The following is a 13,060-nucleotide window of genomic DNA, read 5'->3' as shown; positions in this document are numbered from 1 at the left end:
TTTTCAGTACTGTAGATTTGAACATTTTATCCCATTAACTCTGGAATATTTACTAAAAGGAATAATTTATTTTAACAAAACAGAACTTATAACCCATGAAAAAGAATTCGTAGACTTTAACATGGAGGAAGGGGAGTTTCATGCCCACCATCTACCCTGTTACATTACGTGTTTGTCAAAAGTTCAAGAAGCTATTTTGTGCAACCTGCTCCGTAAGAAGAGTACACTTGTACTATACTTGAGCTTTCCCCTTTTCCCAGTACAGCAAAGTTGAAGTACTAGAGTCTTCCATAGATAAAAGCTTGCTTTCTGACTATAAGTCTTTCTGCCTTTATAGATTTACAATGCTGACTTTCATAAATGTAAAACTTTAGCCATGTAAGTCTGGAAACTGGCCTGCTTTGTCTTTTCTCTACTTAGTGGTCTGCATTTTATAGGGCTAATGACTTTTCCCTCCCATTATTAAATCCACAGAATGTTAGTAATGTTAAACCTAACTGTTCCCCACTGCTCTTCTAAGGAAACTAGCAGACTTCAGTCTACTTCAGGCAGCTGGAAAAAATATCCTTATTTTGACTCGAAAAGGAAATGGTTTCTTTGTATTCTGCTTTTAGTTTATCTTAATATTGGTGGGCATCATAAAAAGATATTCTCTATAAATTCTTGCCTCTTTTCCCTTTTTCCTGCAGAGAAATAATTTACAGATTCTTTTTTTTCTTACTTGGTAATTTTATTTCTTCATCTACATAACTTTACTACATTTATCCAATTCTGTAGGGTTATGGAAAGTCATGGAAATTCCTAGTGTAATCATAACCTTTGTGTGATGCTACATTTATGAAGACTGCTCTCCTGGGTTCTCTAATGGTTAAGAATGAGTGTTGGATGCTTAAAAGAGATCTCATTCCTTTTTTTCAGTTCAAAAGTTTCACAACAGAAGCTTTTAAATCATTTTTTTGATGTGTAGAAAAACCACCATTCACCTAGGATTGAATTTTACCTGTTCTGGACCCCAGGCCAAAGTAATTCTTGGGGTGAAATTCCTTATTTTGGTATCAGAGAAGGATGGAAACATTTCTGAACTCTCCTTTATTACATAAGGGTCAGGCAGCTACCTGGAGGTGCCAGCAAAACAGCAGCATGAGACCACATCAGTACCTGTTTTCTGTCATAAAGTGGACATGCACTATGGCATATAATAAATAGAAATTAAGAGTAGCATTTGTAGCAGGCAAGGATATTGACAGCTGTGCAAAACACTGCATGAGGCATATAGGTAAATGGCACAAAGAGTCTCTCACAGCTATATTGTGTAATTATCTCCACCCTTATTAGTGGAAAAGGAGAGGGTAAGTCAGTAATTTAGCAAAAGAGGATATAAATAATGATCAAGCTGGGAAGATGCAAAGACAATCTCCAAAGTACCAATTTGTCTTTTAAAGACAGAAGAATCTATGGAAAGTCGTCTTATTTTAAAAATTAAAAATAAAAAACCAAAACCCTTCCCTCTACTCTGAAGATTATCACATGAGGAACTCTGACTGCAAATTCTAGTGACTACAAGGCATTACTTTTTCTCTCCATAACGAAAGTAATGCAAGAAAAGCAAATGAAGACATTTAGGATGCCAACATAAAAAGGATGAGAGGGTAACCAGGGTCAGAATTGACCTACAATTTGTCCTATTAATTACTCTTAGACTGTAGCTCAAGAGATGAACAAGTCTGTATAAGAACATATTTGAGAAGTCTCCATTATACAAATTTAGTGCCAAAGATCCAGCCTTTCTGCATATGACTTGGCAAACAAGCAGAGATACAAAGAAGGTCCTGTATTGAGCCTGAAGTTAACTTTCTGCTGGGATTCCTCATTAAAAGTTGTGGTGAGATGTACAACTTCTGCATTTTTAGGAGGAGTCAAGCACATTACGCGTTTTTTAACCACTGTGATTGACTCTGGGGATCTTTTATCAATGAAGAAACTGAAGACGCACAGCAGCAGGTGTTAAAGACTGTGATGTAGTTTGTCTGCCTTTTACTGAGGATGACTGAGAGAAATCTGAAGACCCAAACATGATTTTGTCTGATGTTTGGCATTATTCACCAGATTATGAATCTGTATTTTGCAGTGAAGTCATATATGAAGTATAAGCATGGGTTGTTTTATTTCAGAATCTCAGTACAATTTTGATAAATTAATGGCTTCAAAATTAAAAAAAAAACCCAAACATTTGTGTATATTTTAAGATTAGCCTTTCCCGGTGTTGCTGCCAAGACCAAAAGGGATCATTTTCCCACCCTGTATGAGGGACTTGCCATCATTACTGAACCCAGTGAAGTACGGAATCCTCCTTAGTTTAGTACTTGCTAGCTAAATTGAAGTACTTACTAGCTAAATGAAGTGTGTATGCATTCCAAATATTTTAGGTATAATGCATGCTTTATTTCTTTCCTTTTACTAGGTCACTATCCCCATACCCTCTGGCATTCACAATGGATATTTTTTTTTTTTTGTCTCCTGAAGTATTTTGTCCCTATATGGTTATCTATATTAGGAGTATTAATAAATCAGGCTTCCTTGGTTTAGGAAATACGATCTAAAATTGCTTTTAAAGAGGAAGCTAAGAGGGAAGAGAACTTAGAATCAGCAATGTTTGTACTTCATCGAATACCTACTACTTTGCCAATATAAATTAAACAAAAAGGTGCGTGAGATGCACCAAAATATAATTTGAAGTATGTGATGACTGTATGCATGGATAGTAGACAAAATGGTAAAATTGAGAAAGAGAGAACTGATATCTAGATCCGTGTCAGTTAAAGTCTACTTTTGTGAGAAGAGTAAGCGTGAAATCTAAAAGGCCTACCCAAAATTGAACATGCTTGTTCCCTGTTGTTATAAAAAGTGAAATTGCCTTTTTCCCACCTTATCAGATTTATGACTTGTAATCTTTCTGATTCATGTTGGAAGCAGATGACATTGGTAAAATCCCTTAAAATTCCTCTTCTTAACTTAAAAAAGAAAAAACAAAACCAAAACAAAACCAAAACAACAAAGAAACAAGAACCCCCCAGCCAAACAAAAAAAGCCCCACAACCAAACAAACCAAACAAGAAAAACCCAAATGAACAAACACAAACCCCTGGAGGGAGCTAGCAGTACATCTGAGGTTAGGCAGTTCTCAAAGATTTCCTTTCCAATAATCTTTTCTTGTTTTCATGCTCATCTTTTTTGTGTTTTGCAGAAATGTGATAGTAACATCCAGAAATTGAAAGTTCAGGCACTGTGGGTTTTGCTACACTAAGAGACTTTTACTGTTCAATAGCATAAGGCCTTTCATAGATAAGGGAAAGTACAACTTTAAGGAATACATTACCATAGGAGTGTTTACTTGGTCTCTGCATTTGCCCTGCTCTGTGAATGGTGAGTTTTGTACTGGATGAGAGGAGCCATGCAGTCTCGGACATGAGCCCAAAGAAGCAGTGTTGAACTCAGTAGATGAAAGGCTGAGCACTTTTCATTCTCCTTGTTACTTCAGCCTAGCCAGATGAATTTGGAAAGGAAACCATGCAAGAATAATTTAGGTGTCTTTTTCCCTTTTTCATTTTCACTTGTGACAGTGTCAGTGGAGAAATGGCTTTGTCCATCTCAAACAAACATCCCATAGTCAGACACCCTTTACCAGCCCATAGGGATCTCCTCATATCATATGGAAGCACGTTATAGATGTCAGGGCTGTAAGCATCTCTATCTTGACTGTGATACAGGCAAGTGGTTCTCTTGTTACCCTGTAGCCAGGACTTCAAAATCATTTATATTCTGTAGGTTTTGTGTGCCTGTTCACACCTCATTATTTACACATCATTGTGGGATGGTTCCATTGACTGAGAGGGGGAGGATTTAGTTTTTTTATAAATAGGGAAAATATCTGAGTGAAGAAAACATCTAAAATCAGTTTTCTGCAACTGAAATCACCTAAGGAGCTATCTGAACTGACATACCAGAAACAGTGTTGATTTTTATTTAACAGAATTTCAAATCAAAATGAACTTGCATCTGCTTCCCATGGCTGTTTCTCTGTTTTCACATTCTGCCTGTTAACACTTAACTTGCTGTTCTCTTTGGTCAAACCAAAGCCCCCTCTTCTCCAAAGGTGGAGTCCTCATCCCAAATATGAAAGATACACAGAGCTGCATTTAAACACATTATGGATTTAGTGAAGTACCTGTAGTCTTTCAAAACATTAGCCCACTATGCACTTCGTAGCATAAACATTTTCCAGAGGAGGTAGATTACCAAACAACCTTACCTTTTGGTATCTTTAATACCAGTAAAATGGTACTAAAAATTCTAATTTATGTCCTTTGTAATACTGGCCGAATTTCTAATACAGTATCCATCACTGTAATAGCAAACAGTGAGATTCCTTAAAAAAAAAAAAAGTTTTCATTAGGTAAGTGTCCTGGGTTCAGCAGTAGCAGTCATGTTTCTCCTCCTTGGTAGCTGGTGCAGTGCAGTGTTTTGACTTTCGGCTCGGGAACAGAGCTGATAGAGATGTTTTGGTTTGGCCAAGGACTTTGTGAGCCTCATGCTCTGCCAGGGAGGAGGGGAAGCTGGGAGGAAGCAGAGACAGGACACCTGACCCAAACTGACCAAAGAGGTATTCCATACCACAGCACGTCATGCCCAGGATGTAACTGGGAGTTAGCCGGAAGGGCTGGGGGACTGCAGGGTTGGAGGAGGTATCGGTCGGAGCTTGGTCGGGCTTGGGGAGCGAGTTATTGGTCAGCGGGTGGTGAGGTGTTGTATTCTGTTCCCTTGTTATTTCCTTTACCATTATTATCATTGGTGGTAGCAGTAGTGATTTGTGTTATACCTTAGTTACTAAACTGTTCTTATCTCAACCCGTGGGAGTTGCATTCTTTTGATTCTCCTCTCCGTCCCTCCGAGAGCAGGGGGAGGGCAAGAAAGGGGGGGAAGTGAGCGAACGAATTACCTGACTGGGTTTAAACCACGACAGTAAGTTTTAAACATGCCAGTAACCTGCTCCAGCACAGCCTGCTGCCCCTTAACACAGCATGCGGCAGGGCAGAAAGGGGAGGATACTCCTTTCTGTGGTGAGGTGAGGCTAGATTGGTAGGTTCAGAGTAAATGAAAGATGGAACTCCTTATCTCAGTTTGTTCTGGATGCAAAAATTTCACAGGGGCTTAAGGGAAGACTGAGCAAGTTCTTGAAGAATAAATCAGTCAATCCATTATTAAATATGAAGAGCAGCCCCCAAGCATATGCTTGATTTACAGATTGTTGGGAGGCTAGGAAATTATTCTTGGAGAGCTACTATATATGCTTGCTCTACTTGTGATTCTCTTCCCTAAGCATCTTGTCGTACTTTTGTATGGACAATAAGCCAGTTTAGATAGATCTTTAATCTATTAAGGTATCCTTATGTTCTTATATTTTAAGCATTCAGAGGATACTGTGCCCATGGGCGTTTACTCTTCATAGTTTTTTCCATGGTGCATTTAGTCAAGGTGGGATATATTGATCAAATAACTTGCAACTTCAGGGAAGAACAGTCCAGCCCCTCTCAGCATTTCTTTTCTTTCCCATTCCTGGGCATGTATTCTTGCTGATTCCCTTGAGCTGCTTCTAGCTTTAATCTAACCCTTCAGTGAGTTGGCTAAGTGCATTAAACACAGTAAATAATGTGTTTGGGCAACTGAATAAAGTCTGAAACCTAAAAAAACTACATTTGTGTGAACAGCTAAATTTGTTCACTGTAATAGCACTCACAATTCCATTTACTGTACTGACTCATAAATGGAAAGAGAAGCTTGGGCACCAGGATTACATGCTGAACATCAGGCAGGCATCTTGCTGCTCAGGATGGCTGTTTTGGGCATCTCAATCACAGCAGTAAGTGCTTAAGAAACGTCAGAGCTGTGGGGGGTGGGGGGGACAGCAGTTGGTGAGTTTTAGATACTTCAAGGGTTGGACATCCAGTAGATGGAGAGAGAAAAGAGGGGGACATTCAGCTTCAAATTTTGGATATACTGCTGCATTCCCATCTTGGATGTAGTCCTAATAAAACTTAAAGGTCCTAGAATGCCCAAGAATGCTTCTGTTTTCAGTTGGTTTAAGGCAGTAAGATGTACAGGTAACTTCCAGTGTTATGTTTATTGCAGCCATTTTGGTTTGACAGCTATACTTTTTTTTTCTTCTTTTAGTTAATATAAAATCTTTTGCCTTCCTCTGGTACTAACACTAAAAGCTATGTGTTTTTCTCCTTCACAGTTGAAAACCTTTGATATGCCAGCTTCTTCCTCTTTTATTGTCATTAAACCCAGTTCTTACTTTCTGGCACCAATCAACTAAACCTATGGAGTTTATCTCATTAGTTCAGTCTTCCCCTAGTGTCGTTGCTCCTATATTGCTCCTGTCTTTGCATTTCCTTGCTGCTTCTTCCAACTTTATTCATCAGTTTCTAAATTACTTGTTTTCCATTGCACAAGAGTTTGTGCCTGCTTCTATCCTACTCTTTCTCTCCCTGTTAAAACATTTTGTATTCTTCTCTAAACTGTCCACAGAATGTTTTCACCCATACAATCTTTGAAGCTCAGTGCACACCTCCTTGTTGTGCAGGGGTGTCCAAAGCCCACTGAAATCAAGACGCAGCCCTTTTGTCATTTCACAACCTGTTTGTTGAGCCCTCCCAATCAAACCCATTGATTTCTTTAAGTTCCTTCAAATCCTTCATCAAGCATTTGCTTCTTCTATTAAACCTATCAGTGAGAATTGATCCAAGGGAGGCTGATGTACATTAAAATAGATTTTCCATGCTTCAACGCTTCGACTGTAATTTGTGTCTTGTAAACATATTAAGTGTTTAACATGTGACTGTATTAAATCTTTCTTGGAGCAGAAAAATTGTCCTGCAATTCTGAGTAAACTGAAGTCTGCAGTGATGTTTATAGAGAAATAAAGGTTTGTTGTCTTTGTGGAAGAGGGTTTGGGTTTGGTTTGCTTTTTTTTTTTCCTTAATAGTAACAGCATTTATAAAAAGAACATTTATAGTAAACAAGACAATGGAAGTGTGTCGCCAAGTCCAGACTTTGTAATGCATGTTTGCTGAATTAAACCCATTTTTCCTCCATATAGATGGAGGAGTTTTAGTAATAGCATTGTTCCATATTGTAAATAAGCGTGTTTGCATTTGGCTGTGTGGCATATCCTGCCTTGTAAATATAGCAAGCCAAACGTGAAAAGTGTTCTTGTAGGAGAAAAATTGCATTAAAATTTGTTGTAGCAGAAGAGATTGAAAACTTGCCATGAATGCGAGAAAGAGATTCAGAGGCGGACAGAATATTTAAAATGTCTGGAATACTGCTGTGGCAAGAGAATGTTAGTCTGACATTGTCTGGGCAGGAGGCAGCCCTTGGAGCTGACACATTCCTTGGGGCCCTGCTGCAAACTGAGCTGCCAGCACAGTGTTTACAGCAAGATGCAGGGCCAGGATGGTCTGTGTACATGAACTGTACCCGCCTGCCATGCAGACAGCACGTGCCAAATATACTCTTCTAATTAAAAGCAATCTTAGTGTTGTATTTAATCTTGACATTTTGCAACAGGTTGATCATACTAACATATTAGTAAGCACACAGATGTATGAAATGTCCATATACATTGTGACAGTGTTTATATTTATCATGCTTATTTTAACTCCAAAATGTGACCGTAATTTATAAGCAACTGAAATGTCCGCATTTGAAGCAGAAATATTTTAATGTGTTTACTCCAAAGTAAATAGGGCTGTATATGTATATGTATTTTAAAACACACGTGTAGACACAGTGTCCGTTGTGTTTTAATGACCACTATTACAAATAAGTACTGTATCCATCATGAAAAGATGGTTTCATCCAAATCTTGTTTGACAGATAGCTGAATTTACATTGCCCTTGTATCATGATTTCACAGAATGTAACAGCATGCTATTTGTCTTCAACTTCTCCCCCCTCCCAGATGGTGGCACCAAAGGGGAAAGGCTGAATGCCAGACTAAAAGCTTTTCCTGAAACAAGTGAACCCTATGAAAGTAGCATCTGTAAAGAAATAGGTAAGTGGACATCTTACACCTTCTTACTTTACTGGCCCTTAAAGATGGGGAGATGTAAAAAATAAGTTATTGGAAGAGCATGTAAAATTAGACAATTAGAAATACATTTTCCTTGTAAAATAAATGTGAAGAGTGGCTTTAGGCTCATTCTTTAGAGCTTACTATAAAGTAATAGTAAATATTAAGAAATGTGGCCCATGTAAATACTTACTACTTTTGATACATCTGCTGCCAGTTCTTGTGGTTCTGCAGTTAGAAGTTCTTCACTAAGACTGAATTTTCAAAGGTGTTTAGAAATCCAAATCCATGTGGAACTTGATGTTTCCTGAAATGCCCTTCCTTAACCAGCTCATCAGTCCTGCTGCTCCATGCACTTTTCCCAAGTTTTTCTCACTTAATGACTGTAATAAGATAACTTTATCTTTAAGAATGAAGCTCCTATCACTAGCACTCAGGTGCTTTGCTCCTGGGGCATGCCTGCCCAGTTATCCTGAATGCAGTATCTTGTTCTTCTGTTCATACCCTCTTTCTGGTCTGCATATCAAAGACAAGATGTGTAATGACATATCTTACAGATGTGTAATGCTAAACTCCACCCTTGTGTTTGATTATATATGTTTGAAACAAAGCTAAAATTAACTTGTAGGTAACTGTTTCAACTGTATTTTTTTAAAACCTAGATGTCTCCTACATAGATCCACTTGGCCCACAAGCAGAAAGACCAAAAACTGCTGCAAGAAAAAGGGCTGAGGAAGATGACTTTGCTGATGAAGAGCTAGGAGAGGATATGCTTCCAGAGTAGCATATGGTCCACTCACAACATTTTATCCTTTTAAATTTTTTAGCAAAAACACTTTGATCCGTTATGACCTGGATTTTGATAAAATCTTTGTGAAACACTTTGGGTATATGGTATCTTACATTAAACACATGGATTTGAAGTTGCAGTCTTTTATAATTGATTTTTATTTTTTAAATAATGCTGAGGTTATTTCACTCATGCATAGAAACTACACAGTTACTCATTCAAGCTGTACCAAATTTGTAAAGCTTTTGCTTTCAGAGATATGTGCAGTGATAACAGGAAACACAGCAGCCTCTAAAATTTCACCCTTTGGTGTGAAATACCTCAAAGCACTGTTGTAAGGCTGAAAGTCCCATATCCTTCTTCCAAAGCCAGAATTTATTTAAGGCTTGTGAATTGACTTTCTGAAAATGTTTGGATATGACCTTGGTCATCTTTAAGGCCCCAGTTCAGCAAAGCACTTAATACTGACACTGAAGAAAGCATCTTAATTTTAGTCTATCTTTACCTGAACTAGGGCCATTTTGCAGTCTCATAGCAACCTCCTGGGTATTTCTGCAGTTACAAAGATGAGGTTTCATTTTTTATTTATTTTGAGTGGTCAGAGTAGGCAGGATTTCAGTCTGGTTTGTTCAGTATTGCCAATTGGATTAGATTGTGAACCTTAGGTTGGGGGTTGTGTCCCTGACTACACAGAGGTAGCTGAGGCTTTTTACAGCCTCAGCTGAGTATGTGCAAAGATGTCAGTTACAGAAATTGTTATTTGTGGCATATGAACAGAACAAGCTTGATCTGCAGTCATTGAGACATGTTAAATAGTAACATGGGATACCTGATTTATATCACTTTTCAGAAATACAAATATTACTCAGGTGTTCAGAATTTCTTAATAATTATTTGCCAAGCAGGTATGCTGGGTTGGCAGGGACTTGTTTTTAAAACACTTTTGGGAGTTTGGTGCAATAGTTAAGACTTTGTTTGACCTCACTTGGAGTATTGTGTACAGTTCTGGTGTCCTCAACATAAAAAAGACATGGAACTGTTGGAACAAGTCCAGAGGAGGGCCACAAGGATCATCAGGGGACTGGAGCACCTCCCATATAAAAATAGGCTGAGAAGGTTGGGGCTGTTCAGCCTGGAGAAGAGAAGGCTGCGTGGAGACCTCATAGCAGCCTTCCAGTATCTGAAGGGGGCCTATAAGGATGCCGGGAAGGGACTCTTTATTAGGGACTGTAGTGATAGGATAAGGGGTAACGGGTTAAAACTTAAACAGGGGAAGTTTAGATTGGATATAAGGAGGAAATTCTTTACTGTAAGGGTGGTGAGGCACTGGAATGGGTTGCCCAGGGAGGTTGTGAATGCTACATCCCTGGCGGTGTTCAGGGCCAAGTTGGATGGAGTCTTGGGTGGCATGGTTTAGTGTGAGGTGTCCCTGCCCATGGCAGGGGTGTTGGAACTAGATATCTTAAGGTCCTTTCCAACCCTAACTATTCTATCATTCTATGCTTTGAAATGTTAAGGATTCAGTCGTCTGAGATATCCAATGCTCGTTCTCAGTGCTGGTGCTGCTTAGACTGTTTCCCAGCTAGTGACACTGGAAAGTTCTCTTTGTACCTTCATGAAATGTTCTTTTCAGGTTTTAAAAGCATCTGCCTGGTCTTCTAAGATGTCTCTGCAGGTGGTCAGAACTACTTCTGTAATGGCACGTTGTAGGAATGTAGTTCTGTGGGGGTTTTGGTACAGTGAATAAACTGCTTTATATGTAATGTGTTTCACATGATACTGGTGCAGCACTCGGTCTAGGACTGCACCAGCTTCTGCTTGGTGGTGTACGCAGAGCACATTCAGCATGCAGCTGAAGAGCTTGAATACCACCCTGCATCACTGATGTGCCTGGCCAGAGCAGTCTCTAGCTTTATGACTCTGTTCAACTCAGCTGAGGAGACCTGCTGTGTCTTTTTAGAATGAGAAATGCAGAAATGCATTGCCTCTCTTTTCTCCGGTGAGTCCCCAGTTTCACTGCACATTTTGCCATTTTACTTTTCTCCTACCCTTGACAGTAGCCCAAGCCCAGTGCACACCTCTCAACACAGACTCCGGGTACTGTTGTCAGCTGGGTATATTCTGGATCCACTGCAGAACTGACAAGAACTTGCTGTCTTTGGCACTGGGCAGTCATGACCTCTCCTCACTGAGGCTACCGCTGCAGCCCCGCCACTGCCAAAACACCAACACCGTGTACAACAGCGTGTGTTTTGAATATTTTCAGTGAAATGTCAGCCAGAAAGGCAAAGGAGGGGAGATGGAAAGGCAGTCAAGCTGCACAACTCTTCAAGAACTCAGGCAGACAACCTTGTGGTTACACTTCAGACCCAGCTTTCTCTTGCCCATTCTTCAGTGCTGCCCTGTGTGCTGCTCTGGTCATGGCATGACATGTTTCTGGATATCATGGTAGTTCTTTTCTGTCAGGCTTTCAGTCTTGGAAGACCTGGACCTCCAGGATGCAATGTGCCAAGCAGGAGGGAGCACTTTCAGCTATTGACTGCAGTGGAGCAAGGTATCTGACTAATCACAGTAGGAGGAAGTATCTGGGACCATGGCAGGGAGCACAGATAAACCTGTGAAATAGCACAAAGGAGGACAGGCATGATACTGTCATGGTCTTCTGACACATAACCCATTGAGTAGAGCACCTAATCAAACATGGCAGTCGTACAGACACATCCATTCAGTGGTATGAATTATGAATTTGTGTTGGGGCAATCCCAGGCACAGCTACAGGCTGGGCAGAGAAGAGATTCAGAGCAGCCCTGTGGAGAAGTACTCGGGTTGCTGGTCAATGAGAAAATGAATATGAGCCAGCAGTGTGTGCTTGCAGCTGAGAAAGCCAACCATATCCTGGGCTGCATCCAAAGGAGCATGACCAGCAGGTCGAAGGAGGTGATCCTGCCCCTCTACTCTTGTGAAACCTCACTTGGAGTATTGTGTACAGTTCTGGTGTCCTCAACATAAAAAGGTTGGAACAAGTCCGGAGGAGGGCTGTGAGGATGATCATGGGGCTGGAGCACCTCCCATATGAAAGGCTGAGAAAGTTGGGGCTGTTCAGCCTGGAGAAGAGAAGGCTGCGTGCACCCCTCATAGCAGCCTTCCAGTATCTGAAGGGGGCCTATAGGGATGCTGGGGATGGACTTTTCATTAGGGACTGTAGTGATAGGACAAGGGGTAATGGATTAAAGCTTAAACAGGGGAAGTTTAGATTGGTTATAAGGAAGAAGTTCTTTACTGTGAGGGTGGTGAAGCACTGAAATGGACTGCCCAAGGAAGTTGAGAATGCTCCATTCCTGGCAGTGTTCAAGGCCAGGTTGGATGGAGTCTTGGGTGGCATGGTTTAGTGTGAGGTGTCCCTGCCCACTGCAGGGGGGTTGGAACTAGATGATCTTAAGGTCCTCTCCAACCCTAACTATTCTATGATTGTATTTGGTTCATGACTTGCCTATAGGAGTGTTTCTACAGACTATCATGGAGATACTGATCAGCAGCAGTTTTTTGGTTGGGTTTGCCTAGAAGCCTAACTGTATATTATATAAAATTCTGTGTTTTACAAACAGAATTGCACTTTTATTCCACTCCTGCACAAACTCTTAGGAACTTCTGGAACATGGCGTTTCCCATAGCATGAGGATCTGATTATATCATGCTCTGGGTTATGATTTACTTGCACGTTATTTTGTAGTCACAGTTGAGCTTGTTCTAAACTGACAGAAAGCCATGTGGTCCAGCTCCAACACTGGCATGATAAGACCTGCTGACAGTCTAAATGATTTAGTCCAAGTTCATCTCCTTCAAAACCATGTTTACTATGGCTGCATCTCTACTACAGTTCCAAAACTGCCAGGGCAGGCCCAGAGCAGAGGAGCCAATGTGTAACCATCCATACTGTAAAACCTGTAGCACACTCCCCAGTGCAATTTTGGCCTGTGACTATTAGCAGTCTCCCAGGCAACTCCCTTGCATGACCCAAAGATTCATCTGGGCCAGGAACCATTCTTCATAAGCAGCTTCAGTACAGCCTCCTCCTTCTGCTGTGTGAGACCTTCTGTGTGAAGGAACATGGGATGTGACATCCCACCTGTACTCGA

General features: G+C 40.4%; 1 protein-coding gene across 1 annotated transcript in view; it reads left to right on the top strand.

Annotated features, from left to right (window-relative positions):
• The window catches only part of IFT88 (intraflagellar transport 88), a 45,621-nt gene extending 36,564 nt beyond the window's left edge, over positions 1–9,057 (top strand). Inside the window, exons 24-25 of the mRNA XM_061457690.1 lie at positions 8,024–8,116; positions 8,797–9,057. Of these exons, the coding sequence (XP_061313674.1) occupies positions 8,024–8,116; positions 8,797–8,918 (215 nt within the window). The 3' untranslated portion in view covers positions 8,919–9,057. The remainder of the gene's footprint in view (positions 1–8,023; positions 8,117–8,796) is intronic.
• The last annotated feature ends 4,003 nt before the right edge of the window (positions 9,058–13,060 follow it).

This window comes from Pezoporus flaviventris, unplaced genomic scaffold (assembly GCF_033815535.1).
Source record: "Pezoporus flaviventris isolate CSIRO_AGI_PZ_B2104156 unplaced genomic scaffold, CSIRO_AGI_Pfla_v1 ptg000025l, whole genome shotgun sequence".
NCBI lineage: Eukaryota > Metazoa > Chordata > Aves > Psittaciformes > Psittacidae > Pezoporus > Pezoporus flaviventris.
The sequence above is the reverse complement of the archived record's forward strand: the minus strand, read 5'-3'. Positions and strand labels throughout refer to the sequence as shown.